Here is a 13,333-nt window from a genome sequence, read left to right on the forward strand (position 1 = left end):
TGCTTCACCTTGCACTTCCTATAACGAAAATGCAGGCGTTCTACCAAGTTTTTCTGTTTTGGAGGTAACACAGACAACACGTGTATCTGTCACAAACAGAGCGTCTGGTACAGTGTCACATGGAAGCAGGGCCCAGATCAAGGACGACTCTGCAACTGTTCCAACCTCGAGCCCCATGGGGCTTTAGATCCTGCAGATGGAAAGACACTCAGAGTGTCTGCAGCAGATCCAAATGCTGCAGGACGGCTCTGGCATACACCAGTAGGAAAATACAGTAGACACTTCTCGTGCTTTGAAGCAGGGCCATATCTTTCTTAGACAGTAACTAAACTCCTTTGGAAAAATTGCTCTTGGCTTGCTTCTAGAGACTGAGGGTTCTGACCTCAGAGAACACCAAGTGATCGTAAGTCAAGCAGTATCTAAAACACCAAATCATAAAGCTGAACAAGTGCGAGAATATAATCCATCACCAAATGGAGGTGGTAACATAAGAGATCAGCCTGGAGTAGCTCCTAAACACCCAGGTAAGGTTGTATGAACAGATGGCTCAACTCCCACTGCACCTACGTCTTCTGGATGGCTATTTCTCCCCATTCAGTGATGCCTATGGTCGCTGGGGAGTTTTCTATGACCAGTTAACAGAGAGAAAAGAGAAATCAAGCTTGACTTAGAGATATTTTCTCAAACTGGCACCAGCTGGAAGAGGTTTGCTGAACCATAACATCCCAGGAAGGGGTGACTTGTCAGTAGAAAGAAATCTTTTATTGGAGGCCAATCGTCAAGCAGTGTCTCTATGTCATTTTCACTTTATGTGGAAGGAAAGATGGTGAGACGAATGGAATTACATCAAAATAGGAGCATGTCATGGGTGGCTTCAGAGGTGGTTGTCAGTACAGTGGAAGTTATTCATCATTATGAGTCTTAATCCAAGAGACAAAGTCCAGAATCTGCTCCTTCAGGCAATCCAAAATTTTCTAAGCACCAAACCCCCCGTATGGAATCCCTTTCCGCTGAAAATACCTACAGTGCTTTCCATTCCCTGCACTTAACCTTGATGTAAGAACACACAGAGAAGTGTGACCTGAGTTATGTCTTTAGATTTTTTATGAAGTCTGCGGTATCTAAATCTCTGCATTCTGATACCGTCTCTCTTCATAGACACCATTCAGTAATTCTACCTACCAAGTAAATTAATCACTCCATCGTTGTAACAAGCAAAAAGTTTGATAAGGTCTTTGAAAAGAAGCATAAATGCAGCATTTATGACCCCATTTGTTAGTTCATTTGGATGCACCTAGAAAAAGATGAAAATTTCATCTGTTAACTGCAAGTCATCAAATGACAATTTTTCTCAGAGTGTGTTAAAAAGTCTCAAATTATTACCAAGAAATTGACTCATATTCAACAGATGCTATATAACTCTTTTAGTAATCTTACTAATATATAAAAAAAGGATTGCCAATTGTTTCCTTCAATTTAAGTCAATGAAGTTGGCCTATCAAGTATAAGAAAAATACACATTTTATTTAATTAATGATCCACAGATAAATCAAACCCAACTTCTGAACACTTGTCCTCTTGCTGCTTTCACTATGTCATAGTGCATTCTTTCCCTCCCCATATGTAGTGGTCTCTTTGGAAGGGTTCAGACACCAGGGGCCTGCAGTGGCTCAGAGAGGAAGCCTAGCATAGGGAATAGATACCTCAGCCAACTACCCCTACAATAATTCTTGAGACTCATAGCATTTACCCACCACCCACCAAATACTCTAATCACCAGCACAAAGAAGAATAATTTCTCCCCATTTCCTAATCCTTGCTCTGCTCTTTCTCATTCTATGACTTCTTTTCTCTTTTAATTAAAATAATACCAACATTAAAGGTAAGGAAAGCAAAGAAAAATGAATGAATAAAGACAAAAAGTTAAGGCAAGTAGTTCCATATATAGCTAACCGAACTCCTTACTGTAAAATCTTTCATAAGACAGTAACATGGTTTGCTGCTTTATCTGAAATTTCACGGGAGTTGGGTGCTGTGACTAGGACTTGGTGATAGACTAACCCATATAATCTTAACAGAGATTTCAAGTAATAGTATTTGAGGAAAATCTTTGTTTTAGTCAACCACCAAAATGGAGGAAAGTTAACAATGTGAGTTATAAATCTCCCTACATGTCAGAATGTTTTATTTTCATGGATCAGATATATTTCTTTAATTGAACTTTTTATTTAGAAATTACTGCACGTCCACATGTAATTATAAAAAAAAAAGAGATTCCACATACTATTTACAAAATTATAGTACAACCTCACAATCAGGATATGGATACTGATACAATATACCAATCTTATTCAGATTTCTCCAATTTTACTTGCTGCAAATGTGTTTAGTTCTATATAATCTTACCACATGTATAAACTGGTATAACTGGTATAACTGGTGTAGTTATACCAGAGTCATGACACAGGTATGGTTTTAAGAAACAAGTCATGTTGGTATCATCCAAAAGAAGGACCATGACAAAAGAAAAATAATTCTCTTCTGCAGATGGTGTCATACAAGCAGACTGTATGAAATGGTTTTTAATAGCAGGCTAGGGTATTTATTTGGACGTCCCTTCTGCAGCCACTTGATCCTGTCAAACACAACAGGAGGCCACCATCCTGCTCTGAACATAAGGATCCAAGAAGGCACTGCTTGTGGTTTTCCATGACTGAAGTTATTTAACACCTGTAAACTGCTCTGACAATCTGGGCAACCAAAATTATCTCCACTGCACTGACAGCCTAAACTAAGTGTTCATCCAGTTCACTGACATGAAAAAGAAAGTGTTAGTCGCTTAGTCATGTCCAACTTTTTGCAACCCCAGGGATTGTATCTCTGTCCATGGAATTCTGCAGGCAAGAATACTGGAGTGGGTTGCCATTGCCTTCTCCCGGGGATCTTCCCAACCCAGGGATCGAACCCAGGTTTCCCGCATGGCAGACAGATTCTTAACCAGCTGAGCCACCAGGGAAGCCCAAGAATACTGGAGTGGGTAGCCTATCCCTTCTCCAGGGAAATCTTCCTGACCCAGGAATTGAACCAGGGTCTCCTGCATTGCATGTGGATTCTTTATCAACTGAGCTACCAGGGAAGCCCCTCACTGACATGAGGGGAATCTAAATCTACTTCCTGAGAAAGTTCTTTATCTGCAGCCCACTTTCCAATAAAAGGCAACATAACTGTGTAAGATGCATTTTCTGGTGAGATACGCACATCAAATTCCAGCAGTGCATCGATTTGTCCCTGCAGTATGGGCATGCTCTTCAGCAGCTTCTCGGGAGCCATTGTCCTCATGACACCATCAGCCCTACAATTAATAAAAAAAGGAAAGGTAAAACTTACTTACATGTGGAAAACTTGAGACCACGCACATTATTCTAAGCCATTTTCCTCCTGTGCTTAGTCACTCAGTCGTGTCCAACTCTTTGCGACCCCACGGACTACAGCCCCTCAGGCTCCTCTGTCCATGGGATTCTCCAGGCAAGAAGACTGGAGTGGGTTGCCGTTTCCTCCTCCAGGGGATCCCAACCCAGGGATCAAACCCAGGTCTCCCACGCTGCAGGCAGATTCATTACCATCTGAGACCTGTAGGTTGATTTGGAGATATGAAGAGGCCGTGTTGGTTCTCCTCTCTACACTCACAATCCTCAATGACACAGGCAATGCTTTCTACGTGCTGCCCTCAGTGTGGTCTGGATGAAAGAGGCCAATTGAATTTATGAATGGACTTTTCTAAGTCTACAAAAGAAATATTAATACTAGTATTAACACTCTAGGTCCCCTAAGCCCCAGCTTGTTTGTTTTTGAGAGAGAGATAAAACATGTCTTGGAAGACTTCAAAACCTGAAGGACTAGGAGCAGAATTTATACTATTACCCATCACATGATGAAAAGGCCATTCTGATTTGCAGTTTGGTCAAAAAGAGCTGAGAGTAAATAACCAGCTGAAGAGAATGAGACTGCATGGAGCACTGCAGGGAGCATTGCAGGGAGCACTCACCGCAGGCCTCCTAAGGAGCCCCTGTATCCAAATAGTCAAGAAGCAACAGGACTGAAACCGCGGACGAAAATGCCCAAGTGATGTGAACAGGCTGATAATGGCAGCTTTTGGGGTCTCTCCCACTCCTGGGGCAGGGAATGCATCTGCAAGTGCCCTTATGTGCCTATCAGGGTGCAGAAGTTTCTAAGAAGGCTGTGGTCCTACTCTGGAGAGGTCATGATCGAGCTAGAACATCAGCTAAGGCTGCCCACAGTCACATAAGAAGTCAGAGGAAGGTATATGAACCAGAATCATCTCTAATAGAAGGGGACAAAGCCAAAATCTTAATTTTATAAAATGTTCACCCACAAGAAACTAATCTATTTTGAACAGGCAATATTAATTTTTCAGCTAAGTTTAGGTCAGCTATCAGAAAATAAGAGCTATATCTTTTGGGGGTGATTCTAGAGACTAAAATATTAAATTTTCTATAATATGTTGCCATTATTTCAAATTAGGAATGGATACAGGATCTGCAGAGGAAGAGATGGTTAGATAGCATCATCAACTCAATGGACATGAATCTGAGCAAACTCCGGGAGATACCGGAGGACAGAGGAGCTTGGCACGCTACAGTCCATGAGGTCACAAAGAGTCAGACACGACTTAGTGACTGAACAACAAGATTTGTACAGATTTATGGTTGAACACTTCTGATTACATTCAAATAAGTATTTAGAGGAAAATAAATGGTAATTATAAATTAAACATGCAAATGTTTCTGTATCAGTGAGATTTTCCTAACCAGTGGTTAGTATTATCAGTTCAATTATGGTGTGTTTGTATGTGTGCTTCTGTATGTGCACGTATAATAGTATGGGCTTCCCTGGTCGCTCAGTAGTGAATAATCTGCCTGCCAGTGCAGGAGACACAGGTTTGGTCCCTGGGTCAGAAAGATCCCCTGGAGGAGGAAAGTGGCAAACCACTCCAGTATTCCTGCTTGGGAAATCGCATGGACAGAGAGGACTGCTGGGCTACATCTACGGGGTTGCAAAAGAGTGGGACAAGGCTTAGCAGCTCAACAGCAACCACAGTGTGTAACAGTAGAACATATTAGCTGTCAAAAACAGACCTCCATGCACACACACAGTTCAGTGTCACCTCAACAAAACACACTGAAATAATTATTGTCAGCTACAGCCACATTCTTTTAAATGAAACTTGTTTAAATTCTCTCCATTTAAAATTATTTAAAAGTATTTAAGTATTCAAGAATTTTGAGTTGATTTTAACAAAATAAACTGTCGTACCATGTCAACTTTGAGCAGCAAATCAGATTTTCTGCATGAAAATAAAAGCACAGTAACATTGCAACCTCAAGGCTAACTTTCATAATATTACTAGTTGAGTTTCTCTTTTTTTTTTTAGGTGACTGTAAACTGGGCCTCCATGACCAAAATTAGTTGGTATTTAACTTAGTTAAGATAAATCAAGTATGTCTCAAAGACTTATTCTGCTCAAACAAATATGAGGGAAAAAAAAAAAAACATACCCTTTCTTCACTCTGGCAAAATCAAATGCCATCTGTCTGTAAGAGAAAGCCTTTTCATTCAAATATCTACTATAGCGCCTTATGAAGGTAGACATGTCATAACCTGGAGGAAGGACAGGAAATAAGACTAATTAATAAAATATGTTCAACTGTGCTTTGCTTAGTTCAAATTTTTTTAAACTCCTCAAATGTAAACAATTCTAAGATGAGGCGAATGAGTACCAGAAAGGCCTCATTTAAAATCCTACTTCAGGCAAAAATACTTTTGGCATGAGACATTCCAAGACTATTCCATTTGGTTATGCTACCATCTTTGCACAGAATGTCTTTTCTGATTTTTCCTTGCATTTTGGTTCACTATTTCAGACTTAATACATGTAGTTATCTGAGAACTATTCATGCTTGGTGTACTTGCCTATATAGACAAACAGAAAATACGATGAATGAACACGTGATTGTAGTACAAATCCTATTATTTTACAAAAACATTTAAAACTGAGTACTTTTAAGTTGGGAATGTATTTTTAACTTCACTGCCTCCTATACCTTCATAAACAAACAACTGTGGGTCTAGCATACCCACTGTTATTTTTTAAGGTTATATACTGAAAGACAAAAAATAAAATGAATATATAATTCATATGCTGAGTTGCCTAACAATTAAATATTTTAAAGCTACTATAAAGTAACTATATAGCTACATTTATATATACATTTATATTTTATCCAGTGGAGCTATCAGTTACAGTGATTTTCAATGAATTATTTTGAATTAATAATTTAAAAAATCAAAAGATTCTGTTTCAAAAACATTAGCAAGAAAATTAAAAAACATAATATTCTTACCATGGGATCCACTTTTGTCCAAAAAATTGCTGAGATTGAAGAGTGTATTTCTAGAAGCCAAATACTGAATAAATCTCTGAAAAACAAAAATCAGAATCAAATATCAGTATTCTCAAAGCATTAATTTCAACAATTTCTGATATTAAATGGCATTTTTAGGGAATATCTAAAAATATGCATTCTCATTGTGATTTTTTTTTTCCACTCAGTATAGTTCCTAGTCTCCCGGTTTTCTCTAATGGGGAATAAAAACTGAATCATACTCACTAAATCAGAATTACATTTTATGATCTTTCATTTCTGTGTATAACAGAAACATTTGAATTTAATAGGATTCAGTAGGCATCCCATATAAAATGGCTAATTTTTAGTTTGTCAGTATTTTCCAAAATGAAACAGTTATGTAAATAATTTTCACACAGAGGCTCATAGGAATACTTTCAATGGGAAAAACAATTTTGCTGTTCCTTTCTCCTAAGATTTTTGTCCATTAATATGTTTACATGGTATATACATATTTAACACGTGTCTAACAACATTTTTCTGAAAAAGAGCTAAACAGAATAGTAAAACTGTACTCCAGATGACTTTTCTATATACTTCCTCTTATTTTTCTAATTAGTAAAAGTGTAAAGGGACTTAGGCTTATCAGTCTCCCTCCCCTGCCAAAAAAAGAAAATGTGGGTTTATGAGTTTTACCTCATTTCCATGCACCATGAGATGATGTGTAGTGACTAAAGCTTTAAATACAACCACCCAGCTACTGTTCGTTGCCCGCTCAAAGAGCGTGTCTGCCATCTGAGGAATATTAACATTGGTCTCATTGGTAGCCTGGATCAAATCTATGAGAACAGAAGATTTCAGTCAATAACACAAATGATTGTGTAAAAAAAAAATCAATTTCAAATTTTAAACATTTAAACCTGTTTACAAAAGCATGAGTCCAAAATTGCATTGATAACAGCTAAACAAATGTTCAAAAATTGTATGCAATATTTTCACACATGGACACATATTAATAAATACATTTACCCAATGTATTTAATTTTTCTTGGGCTTTTTTTTTTTTTTTTCTATTGAATTATCTTCTGTATCCTCTTCTGAATTTAATCCATTTTCTGGCCCCAGTGTCATCTTTCAGAAATAGCAAACTCCAGGAATGCTAAGCTTCATGTTAATCTTTTTTGTTACCAGTTCTAGAACAATGTCTCAAACAAGTACACCATCTGAAGGCAATAGCATATTTTTTTGAAACAGTATATCAAAAAGCCTACTTCAAATGGATTTTAGTTTTGATGGGTGCTAATGAACACACTTGTCATGTAAGTGGCAGAGGACAGTAAACACTAAAAGAGGGAAGAATTCCTCTAAACCCATCTAAAGCTTTTACAGACCATCATACAGGTATTAAACTACTATGATTTGACCTGAGTTTATAAGAGAGCAAATCTTTGTAACACATTCACTGTCCACATCTACAAATTAGCTGTGATTTTTTTACCTCAGGGGAAAAAAAACGTCTACAGCCCCAAAAGAGGCTGGCCAGAATCCAGAAAATAGAGCACTGTCAAAAAGTTATCTGAGGCAACCAAAGATTATGTACTAAGGGACAGAATCCAAGCCACCCTGGGGGCAGTGTGGCCTTAAGACTACTGCAACAGCACAAGGTAACCTCTTCAGCAAAACAAAACTGCACGAATTCTATCAGAGGTCATCTCCACCCTACAGAGGACCATATGTGATACCCAGGGCCTGGGATACTCCATGCAGCAAACACCAACAACAAACCCACCCTGTTCCTCACTTAAAATCCACACTTAGTACTCATTAAGTTTCACATTTGTTTTATGCATCTATTTTACAAAAAAATAAACTGTTAAAAATTGACACTCCATCACTGAAATAGCTCTAAGATTAAAGGATATCAATCATTGATATGAATTATAAATGGGCCAAATCAGATTTCTTTCCTACTTTATATTTATTTTAAACGTCTAGTCCCTGAACAGCCATCCCATAATGTCTCCTTTTATTGGAATTCTACTCATTCTTCAGGAAATCTTTCCTGGTCCTATTTGAATTTAGTCACGTGTTCCTTGCTTAAAAACCTGAGGCATTTTATTCTTAGTGCCTAAAAGTTGGTGGGCTACTGTCCATGGTGTTGCAAGGAGTCGGACACAACTGAACACACACACACACACACACACACACACATCCACATCAGATGAGTGTCTGTCATAAGTTCCTATAGTTCCTGGAGGATGGAAACAATCATACCAATGTCTGTTTCCTGGCAGGGCTTTGGAGAACACAGCACGCAGTAAACATGTGTTGAACAAAATGTGTAATAACCAAAATACTTTCCCCCAAATCTAAATAAACAGTTCTTTGAAAAAGACAAATTGCTATACTCTAACATGATTTTCCAAGATTATATCATAGAACTGCTTTATACCTGAAACTCATTATCAGCTACAAGCTCTTCTATTCCTTTATTTATTAAACTGGTGATGTGGAAATGTACTGCTGATCAGAGAAGATGAATACAAGCTCAGATAATAAAGAAGTCCCTGGAAGAATACAGAGATGCAGAATGACAGAGCAGGAAAGAGCCGAGGTCCAGAGCCCAGCTCAGCAACCATTTAGCTGTGCAACTTCAGAGAAATCACTTAATATACCTGTGGTTTTGTTCCTTAACTTTAAAATGGCGGTAATAATTACTACCTTTCAGAGTTATTACAGGGCTTCCCTGGGGGCTCAGCAGTAAAAACTCAGCCTGCAATGCAGGAGTTGCAGGAGACTTGGGTTTGATCTCTGAGTTGGGAAGATCCCCTGGAAGAGGGCATGGCAACTCACTCCAGTATTCCTAGTTGGAAAATCACACGGACAGAGGAACCTGGCCAGCTACAGTCCACAGGGTCGTAAAGAGTCATACAGGACATGACTGAAGCGACTGAGCACGGGGTTATTACAGAGATTGCAAACGGTCTGAAGAAAGTAGGAACCCAACGTAAATGCTTGTACATGCTGTGATCCACACACTGGGCTGAGAATACGGTGGGGCATTAGCAAAGATGCCATGGAAAGCAAAGAGTTGAGTGGGACCCTAAAGTCAGCTGTGATGTGGGAGAGGAGTGAGGACATTTTAAGCAAATGTGCAAAGAGTAGAGCTGTAAAAAAATGATGAATGTGACAGAGCACTGGGTTTGAGTCTAGAGGGATGAGATGGGGTGGGAGGAAGGTTCAAGAGCGGGGACATATGTATACCTATGGCTGATTCAAGCTGAAGTATGGCAGAAACTAACCCAACGTTGTAAAGCAATTATTCCCCAATTAAAAATAAATAAGAGGCGCCATCTCACACCAGTCAGAATGGCTGCGATCAAAAAGTCTGCAAAAAATAAATGGTGGAGAGAGTGTGGAGAAAAGGGAACCCTCTTACACTGTTGGTGGGAATGCAAACTAGTACAGCTAGTATGGAGAACAGTGTGGAGATTCTTCAAAAAACTGGAAACAGAATTGCCATACGACCCAGCGATTCCACTGCTGGACATACACACCAAGGAAACCAGATCTGAAAGAGACACATGTACCCCAATGTTCACCGCAGCACTGTTTACAATAGCCAGGACATGGAAGCAACCTAGATGTCCATTGGTGGATGACTAGATAAGACGTTGTGGTACATATACACAATGGAATATTACTCAGTTATTAAAAAGAACGCACTTGAGTCAGTTCTAATGAGGTGGATGAAACTGGAGCCTATTATACAGAGTGAAGTAACTCAGAAAGAAAAACACCAATACAGTATACTAATGCACATATATGGAATTTAGAAAGATGATAATGATGACCCTATATGTGAGACAGCAGAAGAGACACAGATATAAACAGACTTTTGGACTCTGTGGGAGAAGGTGAAGGCGGGATGATTTGAGAGAATAGCATTGAAACATGTATATTACCATATGTGAAATACATGACCAGTCCAAGTTCGATGCGTGAGACAGGGCACCCGAAACTGGTGCACTGGGACAACCCAGAGGGATGGGATGGGGAGGGAAGTGGGGGGGGGGGGTGTCGGGATGGGGGATGCATGTACTCCTATGGCTGATTCCTGTCGACGTATGGCAAAAACCACCACAATATTGTAAAGTAATTAGCCTCCAATTAAAATAAATAAATAAATTTTTAAAATAAATAAAATTTTAAAAAATGAGAGCCTCCTAGGAGAACTGTGGCGGTTTGGGGCTGTGTATATGTGGACAGATGGAGGGGAGAGCTTTACTAAAGAGCCAAGGAAAGGCCAGTGAGAGCTCTCACACCTCACATTAAAGAGTTTCAACTTTAACCTATGGAGCAAGGGGAACCCCTGGGAGTATTTCAGCAGAAAAGTACCAGTAGAACTCTTCTTTTACAGGCACCCACATGACTTGGCTGACTACTAAATAATACCTGCAAGGTAAGAAGAAATACAAGATAAGAAATAATTACCTTTGTCTGGAAAGATACAACAGAGACAAGGGCAGGTCAGAAAGCCCAGCTGAGAGCCAGGGAGAAGATGAACCTGAACTCGTGAAAAGGCAGTGGAGACAGAGAGAAATGATGACAGTAGCAGAAAAGTGTTTAGGAGGTAAAGCTGATGGGGATTTGCGAGTGAGCACTCAGATATTGTAAGTAAAAGGAAAAGGAATCTTAAATTTAATTACAGATTTCTAGTTTAGGGCCCAATGAATGCTTTTTTACTGACACAGGAGGAAAGCTGGTTCCAAAGGAGATATAAACTATTTTTGACATGATATATATGAAGTAGCTGTTGGAACTCAAGTTGAGATGTCTGACAGGGGACTGGAAATAAGTGAAATGTTAGTCGCTCAGTTTTTGCGACCCCCACAGGCTGGGGCTTGCCAGGCTCTTCTGTCCATGGGATTCTTCAGGCAAGAGTACTGGAGTGGGTTGCCACTTCTTTCTCCAGGGGATCTACCTGACCCAGGGATCAAAATGGGGTCCCCAGTATTGCAGGCAGACTGTTTACCATCTGAGCCACCAGTGAAGCTCAGAGGACTGGAAGCTGGTTCTAAAGCTCAGGAGAAACACAAGGCCTAGACACAACTTTGGGAATCACCAGCAACAACAAACAACAGTTAGAGCCAGACATGGAACAACAGACTGGTTCCAAATTGGGAAAGGGGTCCATCAAGACTGCATATTGTCACTCTGCTTATTTAACTTATATACAGAGTACATTATGTGAAATGTTGGGCTGGATGAAGCACAAGCTGGAATCAAGATTGCAGAGAGAAATATCAATAACCTCAGATGTGCAGATGATTGACACCATCCTAATGGCAGAAAGTAAAGAGGAATTAAAGAGCCTCTTGATAAGAGTGAAAGAGGAGAGTGAAAAATATGGCTTAAAACTCAATATTCAAAAAACTAAGATCATGGCATCTGGTCCCATCACTTCATGGCAAACAGATGGGGAAAAATGGAAACAGTGACAGAGTTTTTATTTTCTTGGACTCCAAAATCACTGTGGGCGGTGACTGCAGCCACGAAATTAAAAAAACACTGGCTCCTTGGAAGAAAAGTTGTGACAAACCTAGACAGCATATTAAAAAACAGAGACATTACTTTGTCAACAAAGGTCTGTATAGTCAAAGCTATAGTTTTTCCAGTAGTCATGTACAGATGTGAGAGTTGAACCATAAAGAAGGCTGAGCATGGGTGAACTGATGCTTTCAAACTGTGGTACTGAAGAAGACTCTTGGAAGTCCCTTGGACAGCAAGGACATCAAACCAGTCAATCCTAAAGGAAATCAACCCTGACTATTCATTGGAAAGACTGATGCTGAAGCTGAAGTTCCAATACCTTGGCCACCTGATACAAAGAGCCGACTCACTGGAAAAGACCCTGATGCTGGGACAGATTGAGGGCAGGAGAAGGGGGCAACAGAGGATGAGATGGTTGGACGGCATCATTGACACAACAGACATGCATTTGAGCAAACTCCTAGAGATAATGAAGGACAGGGAAGCCTGGCGTGCTGCAGTACATGGGCTCACAAAGAGTTGGACATGGCTGACCGACTGAATAACAACAGCAATGATACAGGAGATGAGATCATGCATGCAGAGGAGATAACCCATGGATCATACACAGAACAGTGAAAAGTATCTGTTATAAATAAGGAAATAAGAAGCAAAATTAAGAAAGACCAATATTTAGGAGGGCTTCCCTGGTAGCTCAGGTGATAAAGAATCCGCCTGCAAGGCAAGAGACCCAGGTTTGATCCCTGGGTCAGGAAGATCCCCTGGAGAAGAGAACAGCAACCTACTCCAGTATCCTTGCCTGGAGAATTCCATGGACAGACCACGGGGTTGCAAAGAGTCAGACACAACTGAGCGACTATCGCTAATATTTAAGAGATGACTGGAAAACAACTGAATGAAACAGCAGCCAGAATGGTAGACAGAAGCCTAGGAAAATTAAATTTTGGAGCCAATTAAGAAGCAAGTTCCAAATATCTCAAGTAGCAATTAGGGATACCTGGTATCAAACACTACCGAAAGTCTGAGTAACTAGAACCCTAAGAATAGAAGGTGTGACTAGGAGACTGCTACCATGTAAAGGAAATAAATAAAGCCCAAGCACAGACTGAATGTGATATTTAAAGCTAGGAGATGAGACCAAGAAAGAAAAGTCAAAAAGAGCTGAGTTTGAAAAGACAGTAGAGGTATTTTATGGGATCTTCTTCAGGAAGGATAAGGTCTAGAACCCAGGGCTCAGATGTTGGGATTAGCCTCAGAGAGGGTTACACAATGAAGAGAGGTAAAGATGGGTGCTCTTGAGTGGAGACAGGAGAAGGATGACAGAAAGAAGGCCACTGAGAAGTTCCTAGTGAAGA

At 39.8% G+C, this 13,333-nt stretch overlaps 1 protein-coding gene across 1 annotated transcript in view; it reads right to left on the reverse strand.

The window, feature by feature from the left end:
- Positions 1-13,333, reverse strand: part of SNAP91 (synaptosome associated protein 91) — a 150,193-nt gene that overhangs the window by 86,092 nt on the left and 50,768 nt on the right. The window contains exons 3-7 of the mRNA XM_065911257.1: positions 7,122-7,264; positions 6,423-6,498; positions 5,577-5,679; positions 3,259-3,352; positions 1,183-1,294 (exon numbers count right to left, since the gene is read on the reverse strand). Of these exons, the coding sequence (XP_065767329.1) occupies positions 1,183-1,294; positions 3,259-3,352; positions 5,577-5,679; positions 6,423-6,498; positions 7,122-7,264 (528 nt within the window). The remainder of the gene's footprint in view (positions 1-1,182; positions 1,295-3,258; positions 3,353-5,576; positions 5,680-6,422; positions 6,499-7,121; positions 7,265-13,333) is intronic.

Source organism: Muntiacus reevesi, chromosome 19 (genome assembly GCF_963930625.1).
Source record: "Muntiacus reevesi chromosome 19, mMunRee1.1, whole genome shotgun sequence".
In the NCBI taxonomy this organism is placed as follows: Eukaryota; Metazoa; Chordata; class Mammalia; order Artiodactyla; family Cervidae; genus Muntiacus; species Muntiacus reevesi.